The 12,792-nt window shown below is 40.7% G+C and overlaps 2 protein-coding genes across 4 annotated transcripts; both read right to left on the bottom strand.

The window, feature by feature from the left end:
* Positions 1 to 365: 365 nt before the first annotated feature.
* On the bottom strand, positions 366 to 2,130 carry LOC144701143 (uncharacterized). Of its 2 annotated transcripts, none has more exons than XM_078572870.1 (2): positions 1,048 to 2,130; positions 366 to 640 (listed from the first exon to the last, which is right to left on the bottom strand). In XM_078572870.1, the coding sequence occupies exons 1-2, from the start codon at positions 1,474 to 1,476 to the stop codon at positions 440 to 442; spliced, it is 630 nt and encodes a 209-aa protein (XP_078428996.1). In that variant the 5' UTR covers positions 1,477 to 2,130; the 3' UTR covers positions 366 to 439. The 2 variants fall into 2 exon arrangements, with proteins under 2 accessions (XP_078428996.1, XP_078428997.1); XM_078572871.1 differs by having other exon boundaries at positions 366 to 583; positions 1,048 to 1,589.
* A 489-nt stretch (positions 2,131 to 2,619) lies between these two features.
* Positions 2,620 to 4,018, bottom strand: LOC144701142 (chloroplast processing peptidase-like). 2 transcript variants are annotated; one of them, XM_078572868.1, is made up of 6 exons: positions 3,472 to 4,017; positions 3,328 to 3,396; positions 3,200 to 3,268; positions 3,039 to 3,125; positions 2,896 to 2,963; positions 2,620 to 2,812 (listed from the first exon to the last, which is right to left on the bottom strand). In XM_078572868.1, exons 1-6 carry the CDS (start codon positions 3,946 to 3,948, stop codon positions 2,731 to 2,733), a joined length of 852 nt encoding a protein of 283 aa, XP_078428994.1. In that variant the 5' UTR covers positions 3,949 to 4,017; the 3' UTR covers positions 2,620 to 2,730. The 2 variants fall into 2 exon arrangements, with proteins under 2 accessions (XP_078428994.1, XP_078428995.1); XM_078572869.1 differs by lacking the exon at positions 3,328 to 3,396 and having other exon boundaries at positions 3,472 to 4,018.
* Between the last annotated feature and the right edge of the window lie 8,774 nt (positions 4,019 to 12,792).

Genomic DNA, 12,792 nt, shown 5'->3' with positions numbered 1-12,792 from the left:
TGAACAATATTTTATATTATTAAGATAAACAATATATGCATAAAGCTGAAAGGCATTTGGTCATTAATGTTCAAATTATTGTACATTAAATCGGTTATATGATTTAAAATTTTTCACATTAATGTTAATGTCTGATTTCAGATAAACCTGCTTTATATTTAATGCATTCGGTCATTAATGTTCCAATTATTGTGAATTAAATCAGTTATATGAATTGCAATTATTGGTTTTAATGTTAAGATCTGATTCCAAATAAACTCATTCAAGATAGAATGCTTTATATTTATTGTAAATATTGTATTCTTTGTTCTGATAACATCTAAGTTTGCTTAACTAATTAAGTATATGTGTTCGTGAAAGGCGTAAGATTATAAAGCAATTATTGGATATAAAGTTGTGATGCATTCGATCATTAATATTCCATTTATTGTAAACTAAATCAATCCATGGTGAAACCAATCTCTCTCTCGGCCTTCCATGGCCGACGATGGACGGCGTCGGAAACGACCGCCAGCGGCTTCTCCGCCGCCCCGGGAAGAGACCATTTGCGGCGTCTAACCTCCGGCGGATTGCTCCTCCCAACCTTCACAGTAACCAAACTATGGCCTTGTGAGGTTGTAATCGAAGGAACTTCCAGAAGCTGTAATCGAAGATCGTTGAAGAAGAAAGAATTTCAAGATCAAAATGAGTTTCTAGAATCGGAATGGTGGGGTGAGATCGTTGAAGAAAAAGAAGGAATTTCAGGATCAAAAATGAATTTTTGGAGTTTGAATGGAGGGGGAGATCGTTGAAGAAGAAAGATTTTTCAGGATCAGAATGAACTTTCGGAGTTGGAATGTGGGGGGGAGATCGTCAAAGAAAAACAAGAAGGAATTTCAAGATCAGAATGAGCTTTCGCTGTTGGAATGGAGGGGGAGATCGTTGAAAAAGAAGGAATTTCAAGACCAAAATGAGACTTTCAGAGTTGGAAAGACGGGGTAGATCGTAGAGGAAGAACAAGGAATCAATTTTCAGAATTGCGATGGCGATGGAATTGAATAATCTCACCGTGGAATGAACGCCGTCGGGCCAGCTCGCGAACCGCCATTTCTGAAGAATCGACTTCTCTTCTTTCAAATCCGCGTTCACCCCCTTGATGGAGCCGTCGAACAGGCTGAACACCCCTCCAATCTCCCTGCTGATCTTCGCATTGCTCTGCGTGAATCCCTTCCACCTGTTCTCATCCATCAAAATCTCAAAAATGCTCCTCGCCCGGCAGTAGAATTTCTCCGTCATGGTGATCGTCATGAACCCGTCCTTGTCCTTGTGAACCGCCTTCTTCGTCGTCGTCTCCGCCGCCGCCTCCGTCTTCGCCGTCGTCGCCGACACCGCCGGCCGAGGAAGCTTAGGCTTCTTCGCCTCGAACTCGTCTTTCGCCTCGCACGAACAACCTAAGCTTATCCAGCACCAACGGCTTCCCCTCGGCGATGAACGCATCCTTCAACCTCCGCTCCAGCGGGCCGGCATCATCGCCTCTCACGGTAATGAGAAAGTGAGAGAGAAGAGAGAGAGGGGGCTCTCTCACTCTCTCTCTTCTCTCTCATTCTTTTGTCAGCCAATCAGAGACCAGAAGGGTACACCAATTCCTATTATAGTAGTATAGATTCTCTTTTTCTTTTTTTAGTCTCCTTTTATCTGATAACCGGTATTGGACAACCGATATCCGGAAAAAAAAGGGACGGTTCCAGATATCGGGCGATATCCGTCTATCAGGGGTGAGGACGAATACGAAATCAGACACCAGATCGATTTTCCAATATCCGGATGTCAGAGACGGATACCGGTTTTCGATATCCGGATATCAGAAAACCGATATCCAATATCGACCGATAAAATAATCAGCCGTCAGACATTATGCTTGTTACTTTACATCACATTAATTGACTTTAATATATATTCAATGCTTGTTATTATATAGTGTGCAATTTTTTTTTTCTTCCATATGGGATAAAGGGATTCCGAATTTAACACAAAACCAGAATCCCTCAATCCCATATGGAACAAATCAAAAATAGTCACTTGTATATAATAACTAAGTTACTTAGTAATAATGTACTGTGGTACCCCCTTGCCCACGTTACTTCTGCAATGTGTGAGATCCATGCCTATCAAAATTTAAGGAGAGAGAAACCTGGTTTAAATGTGCTTCTCAAATTATAAGAGAGAGAGAAGGATGCCGGTATCGGATGTCGGCACTGTAGCAACCGATACCGATATCCAGTATCCGGATATCGAAAAAAAACAGATACTGGAAATTTCATTTCTGGTATCCAGTTCAGCATCTGTCCCGATACCGGCATCGGGACGGGCGAACCCTAGGGATTTCTTACTTTATTCTTCTTTCCTTCGACTTTTGTGTTACTTTCTCTTCTTTCTTCATGCCATTTTTTATTTCTCTTCTCTTACGTTGACATTGACTAGTCAACATAACTGCACCCACCTCCTAAAATCACGTCCAGTGCTTCAAAAAGCAGAGAAATGTCCTAAAAGTCAACTATAGCTCTCCCTTGACCCATCTACGTTATCCTCATTCTAGGTCAACGGAGGCTTTTGCGTTGACTTCTGGTTGAGAAAGAAGCCTACAAAGAACTCCTCTTGAATCAATGAACGGGATTTACACCATGAATCGTAGGAATCAGAAAACTGCGAAAAGCTTGGGTCTTTGGTTTAGAATCGGTGGAAGAACCCTAATCAGGAAATGCTTCCTGCTCTGTGCGGTGGCCAGTACCTGTACACTGATCTTCCCACGATGTTCTCCACCGGCAGAGGCCCCCTCCATGATCAACGAAAAAACACCAAATCAGGGAAGAAAAAATCCAAGAACGGTCATCCAATCCAAGATCAAACCAGTTTTACCAGATGTGGGAATCGTAGCTGTTGTTCCGATTATCTCCCATCACGAAAACGCTGCCCTTTGGCACAATCTGCATCAATTCTTGAATTTTCATGAAGAAGAAGAAGAAGATGATGATGATGAAGAAGAAGAAGAGGGGAGTTACAGTGCGAATCATGTCGTATGAAAGCGGCTCAAGGATGAATTCCTCTTGTCTTTCTCTTTCGTTCACCACGAGCTTCCCGTTCGTCACCTTTGATGATCAGCCAAACTCAGAATCAAACCACAAGAAGAAGAGCAAACGAGTAGGAAAGAAGTAGAGATCACCTCGACTACGTCCCCCGCCATGGCGACGACACGCTTGATGAAGACCTCCTGCTCGCTGTACCCAAGATCCTGAAGAACAAACAAAGGAATTACGATTTCTTCAACGATTTATCGATGCGATTACAAACCTGCAGCACTGGCGGACTCCTGAATACAATAATATCGTCCACGCAGGGTGTTCTGAAGAAATACGAGACCTGATCGATGCTTCGAGGTGAGATTCAAAGCAGTAGAACCCACCAAAGATGAAGATCTCACCATTGATTGATTACCTTCTCTGCAACAATCCGGTCTCCGACATCGAGAGTCGGGTACATGGACAGCGAAGGAATCGATCGCGGCTCAGCCAAGACGAACCGAAACGCCAAGGAAATCGCAGCGGCGACGAGCGCCGCCCTCGCTTCTGGCGGCGAGATGCCCAAAACAGTCCAAGGGAACTTCGCTGCCGTGCCATTGCTAGCTGCTGTCTCGACGTCGCGCCATAGCCTGAGAGGATTCGAGGGTAGTGGCGGGGTTAGGTTTAGGGTTAGGGTTTCGGGCTCGTTCAGAGCTGGGAGATGAAGCTTGGGGAAGGATGAAGAGTGGGGTATGCGGGGAGAGTGCACTTGCTGAGACTTGGCTCGCGGCCGGACGAGGATGGCGGTCTTGGCGATGGGGTTAGGTTTAGGGTTAGGGTTAGGGTTTGGAAGGGCTCGAGGGTTTAGTTTAGGGTTTTGGGAGGTGGAGAGGAAGTGCGACAAGGAAGCCATGGCTGCTCCGCCGAGGTGCTCGGCGGAGGGAAACGTGTTAGCTGCAGGAGGAAGATGGTAAGGGGGAGAGACGAGTCTTTTGGGCCTTTAAATATGGGCCAGTTTTCAAAGAAGTCTCTTTATTGGATTAAGCCCACCTGGAAACTGCTCGGAAGAGTAGGGTTTGTCATCTTTTAGTGGTTTTAGTTAGGGAACGGCACGTCCGATACGTGACGCCCCGGACGTGATGGGACTTTTCCATCATCGTCACATTCGCGTCCAAAGATTTTGGAAAAATCCGTCACGTTGACGTCATCGTCATGGTTTGCGTCTTCCCCGTCATATCCCCGTCACCGGACGGCGTCACCGTCACGTGTGACGGGAAAAACAACCATGCAGAGGAGAGAATATTGGAGGGGCATATCTCCAATTATCTTTGGATGGCATCCTTTTGCACACGCAAATTAGTGAAGGGACTTTTCTGCAAAATGCAGTGACTTTTCGTGTTAACGACACCACGTGGTGAAATCTCAGCAGTCTAAAAGCTTAAATCTAACTATTTTTAAGCTTTTTTGGTCATTTTTTAAAATCCGTCACGGCCTTCATCCATGACGCCCGTCCTGTCATGTCACTCGTTCGAGGCCCCCCGTGACCGTCGCGTCACCATCACGCCCAGTTCGTCATCCATCACTGTCACCGTCGCGAGCCCCTAAATTTGTCGCCGTCACCGTCAGGTCATCCGTCACATTGCTGTCACCGTGACGTGACATGACGTGACGGATGATGGTTGTCGTTCCCTAGTTTTAGTTGACCTTGCTTTGATCTCACTCATCTCCCTTAAAAACTCCTCCCCAGGAAGTGATGATTCTGGTCAGCTCATTGAAGAGGGAAGAAGTGGCCTCTCTTTCTATGTTGTCCCCAGCTTCCTCTCAAGCTAGACAAGAGCTTCAAGCGTAGTGTTCGTATTTCTTGAAATGGAGACAATTTATCCATTGGCATTGGTCAACTCTCCCTCTGTTGACTCTAGATCATTCCATAACATTTTCTAATAAATATTACTCTACTAGAAGGAAACAGGGTTGGTCTGTATGCTTTCAGGTCAGGGTTTTAAAAAAATTTGATAACAAACATGTGAGGTCTATGTTATATGTCTTCCTTTGGATGCATTTTTTTTGCTTGTGGTTAGATTTATAAAAGGTGGAGCCAGAGCCAAGTGTCTTGAACTCCATGTCATTCATCACACAGAATGACGGTGACATGGACAATCCAGACTTCACATAATCAATGCATAAAACATGTAAGAAAATTAGTTCTCAAATGTAGCTTTCTCAACTATTTTTTCCAAATGGGTGATTTGATGGGATTATGCATGGCTTTCAAGCCAAACATCCAAGTCCACATCTTCTTCAGCATTTGTTAAAATATTTATATTCATTATTTTGCATGTGCGATTTGTATAATAGACTCCAAGGAAATATGCAATGACTTTTAAATAAAGATGAGAACTTGATGTCGTAATCCGTTGTCTTTATTTTTATAATCTAAACATTAATATCAATCACATTCTTCTTTCATTTTCATTTTATTTGGCTTTATTAAAAATAGCGCCAGAGCCATTCACCACACACGATGACGGTGACACGGACAAACAAGACTTGACATAATCAATGCATAAAACATGCAAGAAAATTAGTTCTCAAATGTATCTTTCTCTTCTATTTTTTCCAACTGTGTGATTTGATGGGATTATGCATGGCTTGCAAGCCAAACATCCATGTCCACATCTTCTTCAGCATTAGTCAAAACATTTATATTCATTATTTTACATGTTTGATTTGTATAATAGACTCCAAGGAAATATGCAATGACTAGTAAATGAAGATGAGAACTCGATGTGGTAATCCTTTGCCTTTATATGTATAATCTAAACATTAATATCAGTCACATTCTTCTTTCATTTTTATTTACTTTGGATTTATAAAAGGTAGAGCCGGAGCCAAGTGTCTTGAACTCCACTTCATTCACCACACACTTGACATAATCAACGCATAACACGTGTAAAAAAATTAGTTCTCAAATGTAGCTTTCTCAACTATTTTTTCGAAATGGGTGATTTGATGGGATTATGCATGGCTTGCAAATCAAACACCAAGTCCACATCTTCTTCAGCATTTGTTAAAACATTTATATTCATTATTTTGCATGTGTGATGTATATAATAAACTCCAAGGAAATATGCAATGATTAAAAAATAAAGATGAGAACTAAATGTGGTAATCATTTGTCCTTATATGTGATGTATATTAATTATAGAATAGTACTATATGCTCCTAGTCATATGATAAGTAAGTTTGATCATGTAATAATTGATGAGGATTTGCTAAATAGAGATATAGTGGATGTTATTCAGGGAAATATTTCAAGAAACTGATATTTATGAACCCATGGATGGTTTTATACCTAATTATCAATCTGGTTGATTCAGTTTATGATTGTGTGAGTGGTCCTTACACATGAGACACCAAATATATATTGTAGATGGACGGTTATATTTTGGTCATGCAATTCAAAAAGTTTCAGATCAAATTCATCGATGAAACCACCCAGGTGATTTGTGGCCAACATATGATTATACACCCTAATCATAAGAGGGCTCAACTTAAGGAAGAGGATGCAATAAAGTTCATGGCCCACACAATAGAAATGTCAAATAAGTAGTTATTTCATGGAACTTCGATAAAGTTGACCAATTCCCTGAGTGATCCCATTGGTTTCATGTGTGAGGAGGTATACATACAAGGTAATTGATGATAAAAAATTTCCATGAAATAGATTATTAACTTCCTTTACCTTCTAAAGGATGAGGTGTAGTTGGGGACCCCACTTGCTAGCTGCTCGATCTATCGATTGAGTTAAGTCAATCCTAGAACTAAAAAATGTCTTAGCTATAGTTAAATAATGTGGTCATCAAATAAAGAGTTATTCCAGTTATGGAGTTATTAAATTTATGGGTCCATGGACCTAAAGGGTCACAAGCATAAGGTTTCTTAGACATAAAAAATTACATTAAAAGTGAACGAGATTTTTGAATAAATATTTATATTTTAAAATAACTAAAGCCCAAAAAATATACCCTGTCCATGGGAACTCTCCTTTCAATGCAGCCCAAATAATGAGAAATATCCTCTTAGATCAATGGTTTCACTTGTCGAGTAGGCGATAAATGGATTCAATGTGCCAGTGATTGTAAGGATACTTCTATAGGATCAATATTTGTGTGACTCGTGATGACTCATTCAAGAAAATAAACATTGGTGCATTTGGTTTTGTGGAAAGGTAATTAAAGCATCACTATTATTTTCTAAAGTTTTTCAGGATTCATCAACTTGAACCTTGGAGAGTCAACTTGGTTGATTATTCTAATGTTAATTCAGTTTCCTAGCCTATTTGACATGCTCCCATCGACCAACAGCCCTCTCTTGCGATCCGATTCTTTCTAAACCCTCTGTACAAACCAATCTCAGGTCTTATAAGCCTAAAAATCATGAAACAAATATAAATCAATCTCTAAAAGTTATGTTGTGATTAAAATATGTAAAGGAGTTATGAAATAGAATCTGGATTTTTAAAGTATCCTAAAATATATAAAAATCACAATATCTAGAGGGAAATTCCAGTATCATTTTGTATATCATTTCATGCATGACATTTTCCATTGACTCTTTCTTAAAATAATCTAAAAATAAAAACACTTTTATGAATATTTATGAAATAATGTGAATATTTATGAGATAAATTTTCTTTAATTTCAATCACACGTTCATAAAATGATTAGTGACATATAATTTCATGATATGAATGTTGATATCATTGTGTATGCATTTCTGACACGCGAGACAACAAACACATCTTGTGTATGGACAAGTGGGTTTGGATCAATAAGTGACTGATCTGAACCGTAAAATGTCAATAAATAATTCTAGGAGTGTTCTAAAGGTGGGATATTATGTCCAAAAGTAACTGCTATTTGACTAGTTATAAGTACAAATCATCATATGCATTATTCAGAATTGACATTTTTATTTATTCATAATTTGGTAAAAAAGCACATTTATGCATTTACTATTTATAAAAGTATTAATAATTTCATTTCACTATGTAATTTATAAAAGGAGTCATTTCATATTGTATTACTATTTTTAGACTAACCCGTTTGACTTCCTTGAAGTCAAATCTTAAGGCTCTCAATTTTCTCTAGATTACTTGGAATCAAATACTCGGTAAATCTTAAAGAGAAATTAATGGGGTAAAATGGAGATGAGGGAAATTCCAAAAAAAGATGTGGACTAGAGGCGGAAGCCCGAGCCAGAACAAGGAGTACTGAAGGACCAAATCACTCTAGATTTAGAAGATATATGTATATAAAATGCATGGAAGAATATAGGGAATACTAGATGTGATGGAGCGCATCTAGACGACGCCAACGAATCATCAGAGGAGCCATCACCGACATCATCGCCATCACCAGCATCGCCACCGGTCCGAATCCAGCCCGACCGGCATGCCAAAGCGTCCGTGAAGACACCCGGGTTTAAATACCTTGGGTAGAGCACGTCCACATACACATCGTTTGTTTTTTCACCATTATGTTTTCGTCTTCGTCCGTATTGGTTTCTTTTTGTCATCATTTTTGTCCGTCTCATCATTTCATTTCCTATGTCAGTTATTTGTGTTGTAAAAGGGAGGGGGGTCCCTTATTGGACTCCCCTTCTTGGACCCTTTGTAAAGGGGCCCATCATGGCCTAAATAAGACCATGATGGCCCCACGTTCTTGTTTCAGATCTGGAATTGCAATTTTCAGTTATCGTCCAGGTCTCACTATGAGAAGAGAGGAAAGGAGAAGCATCAGAGGAAGAGGAAGGAGGAGAAAGTAGGAAGAGGAGAACAGGGGCTTTCCTTCTTCCCCCCCCCCCCTTTCCCCCATTGACCTCTCTCTGTCATCTGCAAAATTTTGCTGGTCAACGCCCGCCCACGAGGCAGACACCACCGGCCGTCGGTTTGTGTGACCACCCTCCGTCTTCCGCTGCCCGCGCATCCGCGTGTATGGCATAGACCGTTGACTAGTCGTTCGCACGCCCGCAGATCCGCCCAGTCGCTGCTCACTTGCCTTCCAACGGCGATCACTCGCGCGTCCACCGCCGGTCGACGCCGTGCACCCTCTACTAGTTGCAACCGCGCGTCTGCATTCCCTCAAGCGGCCATCTGCTGATCAGAGCGCTCGCCATCGGCCATCTGCTGATGCTGGTAGCATCCGTGCGCCAGTGTATCCCTTTGACAGCCGTCAACTGCACGCGTGCTCACCCACGAGCTCTTTGTCAGTTTCGGCTGCTCAACCACCTCCTACTGCTGCCTCAACGCTCGCCTTTAGTTGCCACTCCTGCACCCATGACCGGCCTTGCCCGTGCAACTCCCGCCGGTTGTATCAGAACGCTCGCCATCGGCCAATTGCACGTGCATCAGCGAGCCTGACGTCTCCTGCGTGCTTGCGAGTCCGCTGCCAATTGCCGTCTATGCGCCCATGGCGCCCGTCGCTTGCTGCCACCCGCACCCGCGCGCGCATCGCTGTGTTACTCCTCGATGTGATCTTCGATCACTTCCTCTCACGCCGCTTCATCACCATCTTTGAGTCAACCGTACCTTCCTCGGCACGTCCCTCACAAGTTCATCTCGGACCGCCATATGCATTGTCGACAAATCTTCGACGTCGAACACCGTCACCGACGAGGTATGTCGTTCCCCTTGCTCGCCCGTTAAATTACTTTCTACAGTATATTTTTGGCTGCACTCCACCGCGCTCGGGTTAGATTAGGTGAGAGGAAATTATCAAGAAGATTACGAATTTGAGCGTTTCCTAGGCATGGGCCGCGCCCGTCCGTTATGTGCGAGCCCCAACAGAATCCTTCCGTTCGGTGCCGTAGTCGCCGTCGTCGCTCCGACAAGGGTCAGAAGGTCACCGTCATCGTCAACGGCTACTGCCTCGGAGCTCGGAGCTCGGTGAATTCCCACACGTCAGCCCTGCATGTACATTTCGTCTAGGACATTTCGCATCACGTAGTTACATTCACTTAGTGATTTTATCCGTCGGACGACGCCATCGACGACATACGACATCAAGATGGATGATAGAAAATGATATCAAAGGGATGAGACGTGGATGAGATGGGTACAAGTGGTTTTGGATGTATCAACGGATGGGTTTACCTAAACTGATATGTTGATAAGAATATCACAATTAGGTGCCAGGGACTCACTTTATATCCTAAATTGTTACCAATGTCAAGGTAATTGGCTATTTTATTATGAGCTGCTCCACTTTCTTTCATCTTTAAATTGTACTCAATGATTTCAACAAAAACTTTATGGATATGAAACTCACTTTACTTCAGTAGGCCCACTGATGTGGAGAAACATCAAGATTGTCTTTACAGAGATATGAGGGACTATTTATAGATCTCAGTAGAGATGAGTAGAGGAGATAGAGTAAAAATGCCCTCAAAATTTCAACCAGAAATATGTATGGATATTCAAGTATTGCATTATAAATTTGGATGATCTGAGCTATTTATTTTACTCTCTCTCACACCTATTTATTTTCTTCTCAATCACCATCGTGTCAATGCAATCCACAGTTTCAATGAAGATTCTGCTACTTCTGTATTCAATTAACTGGCTTCTGATAATTCTCATCAATGACCACATGTACTCACATTATTTGAAACTGGAGCCCATGTTTGGGAATTTTTTTTATAAATTCCTCTATCCACTTTTCATGGTTTGACGCAGTTCCCATCACAACTTTGATATTTTTCTCTTTATTACAGAATTGTCATCATATTTTATTGAAATAAATGATAGAGATGTTGATGTGAGATAACAATAATAATAAATCATCATCATCATTATCATGTTTTAGTGCATTTTTTCCGTTCACTGAATCATTCCTTGACGTGTGTGCATTGATTCAGAGTTTGATATTTGGATTTATCACACTACCAGGTGATTCTGTGCATCAAAAGATAAAATATAGTCCATGATTGGAGCATTATCGCATCACAAATTGTGATGACATAATGATACATTTTCAATGACAGGGGTAGCCAATCATTAGCCATAATCCAAATGAATCAGACTGAGACTTGAGACGCATGTCAAAATGTATCATGTATTTATGTTCTTATTTTTGTTGAAACAATCATAAATCCCTGTTATTAAATCTTAAAATAATTATTCCACTTTAAGAATCAATTTCTGAGTTTTTGATTTTATAATATTTTAACATAATTTTATGGCATTAATTTTTTGAATACAATGAATATATAAATAATAAAATATTTAAATATCTTAGGGATTTATTATATTTTTAGAATGATAGTCCGATTTTCAAGATTTTATGGTATTCTTGTTGAATTGTTGAATTGCATGCCACGCGTTCTATCCAACACACAAATCGGAGAGAGAAAATTGGACGTCTCAGATCGCTCCAAATCGAATCAATGATATATATCGATCCAGAAGGATTTTCAGGTTTCAATTTTGAGGGTAACTCCATATTTACCTCATCTATCTGTCCACCTTCTTGATTCTATAAATATAGCCCCCCATCAATGAAAAAAGGTACCCTTAGATTTTTTCCTGCTTACAATTACCAGAATATTTTGCTCGTTCAAAATAACCATCGTTTGGTTCAGGGATCAGGGCTCAGCCATTGACCCATATTGTTTGGTTCAGGGATGAATGGGAGAAATCTAGTTAAGTTTTGTCCAGATATCAGAATGGCCATGTTAATGATGAATCAAGTTAATAAATGGATGATTATGGATCAAAATCAAATCAGGTGAGTTGATCAACTATTTGGTGGTACCAATTTGACCAGCCCATTTATTATTTTAAATTCATGTATAATGAGAGAGAGTTATACATAGAAAGATATACATATATAGAGAGAGATATACATAGAAAGATACACAAACACATGTATATATATAGACAGAGAGAGGGACAGAGAGATTCATAGAGAGATATAGAATGTATATAGAGAGAGGGAGAGGGAGAGGGAGATGGAGATACATTGAGAGAGACACATAGAGAGAAAGAGAGACATAGAAAGAGATATACATAAAGGAGAGATAGAGAGAGAAAGAGATAGAGACATAGAAAGATATACATAGAGAGACAGAGAGAGAAAGAGAGAGAGGCATAGAGAGAGATATACATAGAGAGAGAGAAAGAGATAGAGACAGAGATATACATAGAGAGAATGAGAGAGAAAGAGATAGAGACGTGGAGAGATATACATAGAGAGAGACTGAGAGAGAAAGAGAGAGAGACATAGAGAGAGACAGAGAGAGAAAGAGAGAGAGACAGAGACATAGAGAGAGATATATATACATAGAAATAGAAACAGAGAGAGAAAGAGAGAGATACCTAGAGAGATATACATAGAAATAGAAACAGAGAGAGAAAGAGAGAGATACATAGAGACATAGAGAGAGATATACATACATAGAAATAGAGACAGAGAGAGAAAGAGAGAGAGATATACATAGAAATTGAAAGAGAGAGAAAGAGAGAGACCTAGAGAGAGATATACATAGAAATTGAAAGAGAGAGAAAGAGAGAGACCTAGAGAGAGATATACATAGAAAGGGAGACAGAGAGAGAAAAAAAGAGAGACACATAGAGAGAGATGTACATAGAACGGACGACAGAGAGAGAAAAAGAGAGAGATGGTCAGGCCCAATTTCGTATTGTTATGTTTGGGCCTGGACAAATAAAATACTCTATGGTTAGGGCCAGTTTTGTCTT

This window comes from Wolffia australiana, chromosome 3 (assembly GCF_029677425.1).
Source record: "Wolffia australiana isolate 7733 chromosome 3, ASM2967742v1".
Lineage (NCBI taxonomy): Eukaryota > Viridiplantae > Streptophyta > Magnoliopsida > Alismatales > Araceae > Wolffia > Wolffia australiana.
This window is presented reverse-complemented; position numbering and strand designations above follow the sequence as displayed.

Excerpts from the sequence above, each read along its gene's own strand:
- LOC144701143 (XM_078572870.1), bottom strand. The coding sequence starts at position 1,476 with ATGCGTTCATCGCCGAGGGGAAGCCGTTGGTGCTGGATAAGCTTAGGT. Across the intron at positions 641-1,047 it reads CCGACGGCGTTCATTCCACG|CTTCTGGAAGTTCCTTCGAT; the intron begins GTGAGATTATTC and ends CTTCGATTACAG.
- LOC144701142 (XM_078572868.1), bottom strand. The coding sequence starts at position 3,948 with ATGGCTTCCTTGTCGCACTTCCTCTCCACCTCCCAAAACCCTAAACTA. Across the intron at positions 3,397-3,471 it reads ACCGGATTGTTGCAGAGAAG|GTCTCGTATTTCTTCAGAAC; the intron begins GTAATCAATCAA and ends AGCATCGATCAG. Across the intron at positions 2,813-2,895 it reads AGCTACGATTCCCACATCTG|GGGGCCTCTGCCGGTGGAGA; the intron begins GTAAAACTGGTT and ends TTGATCATGGAG.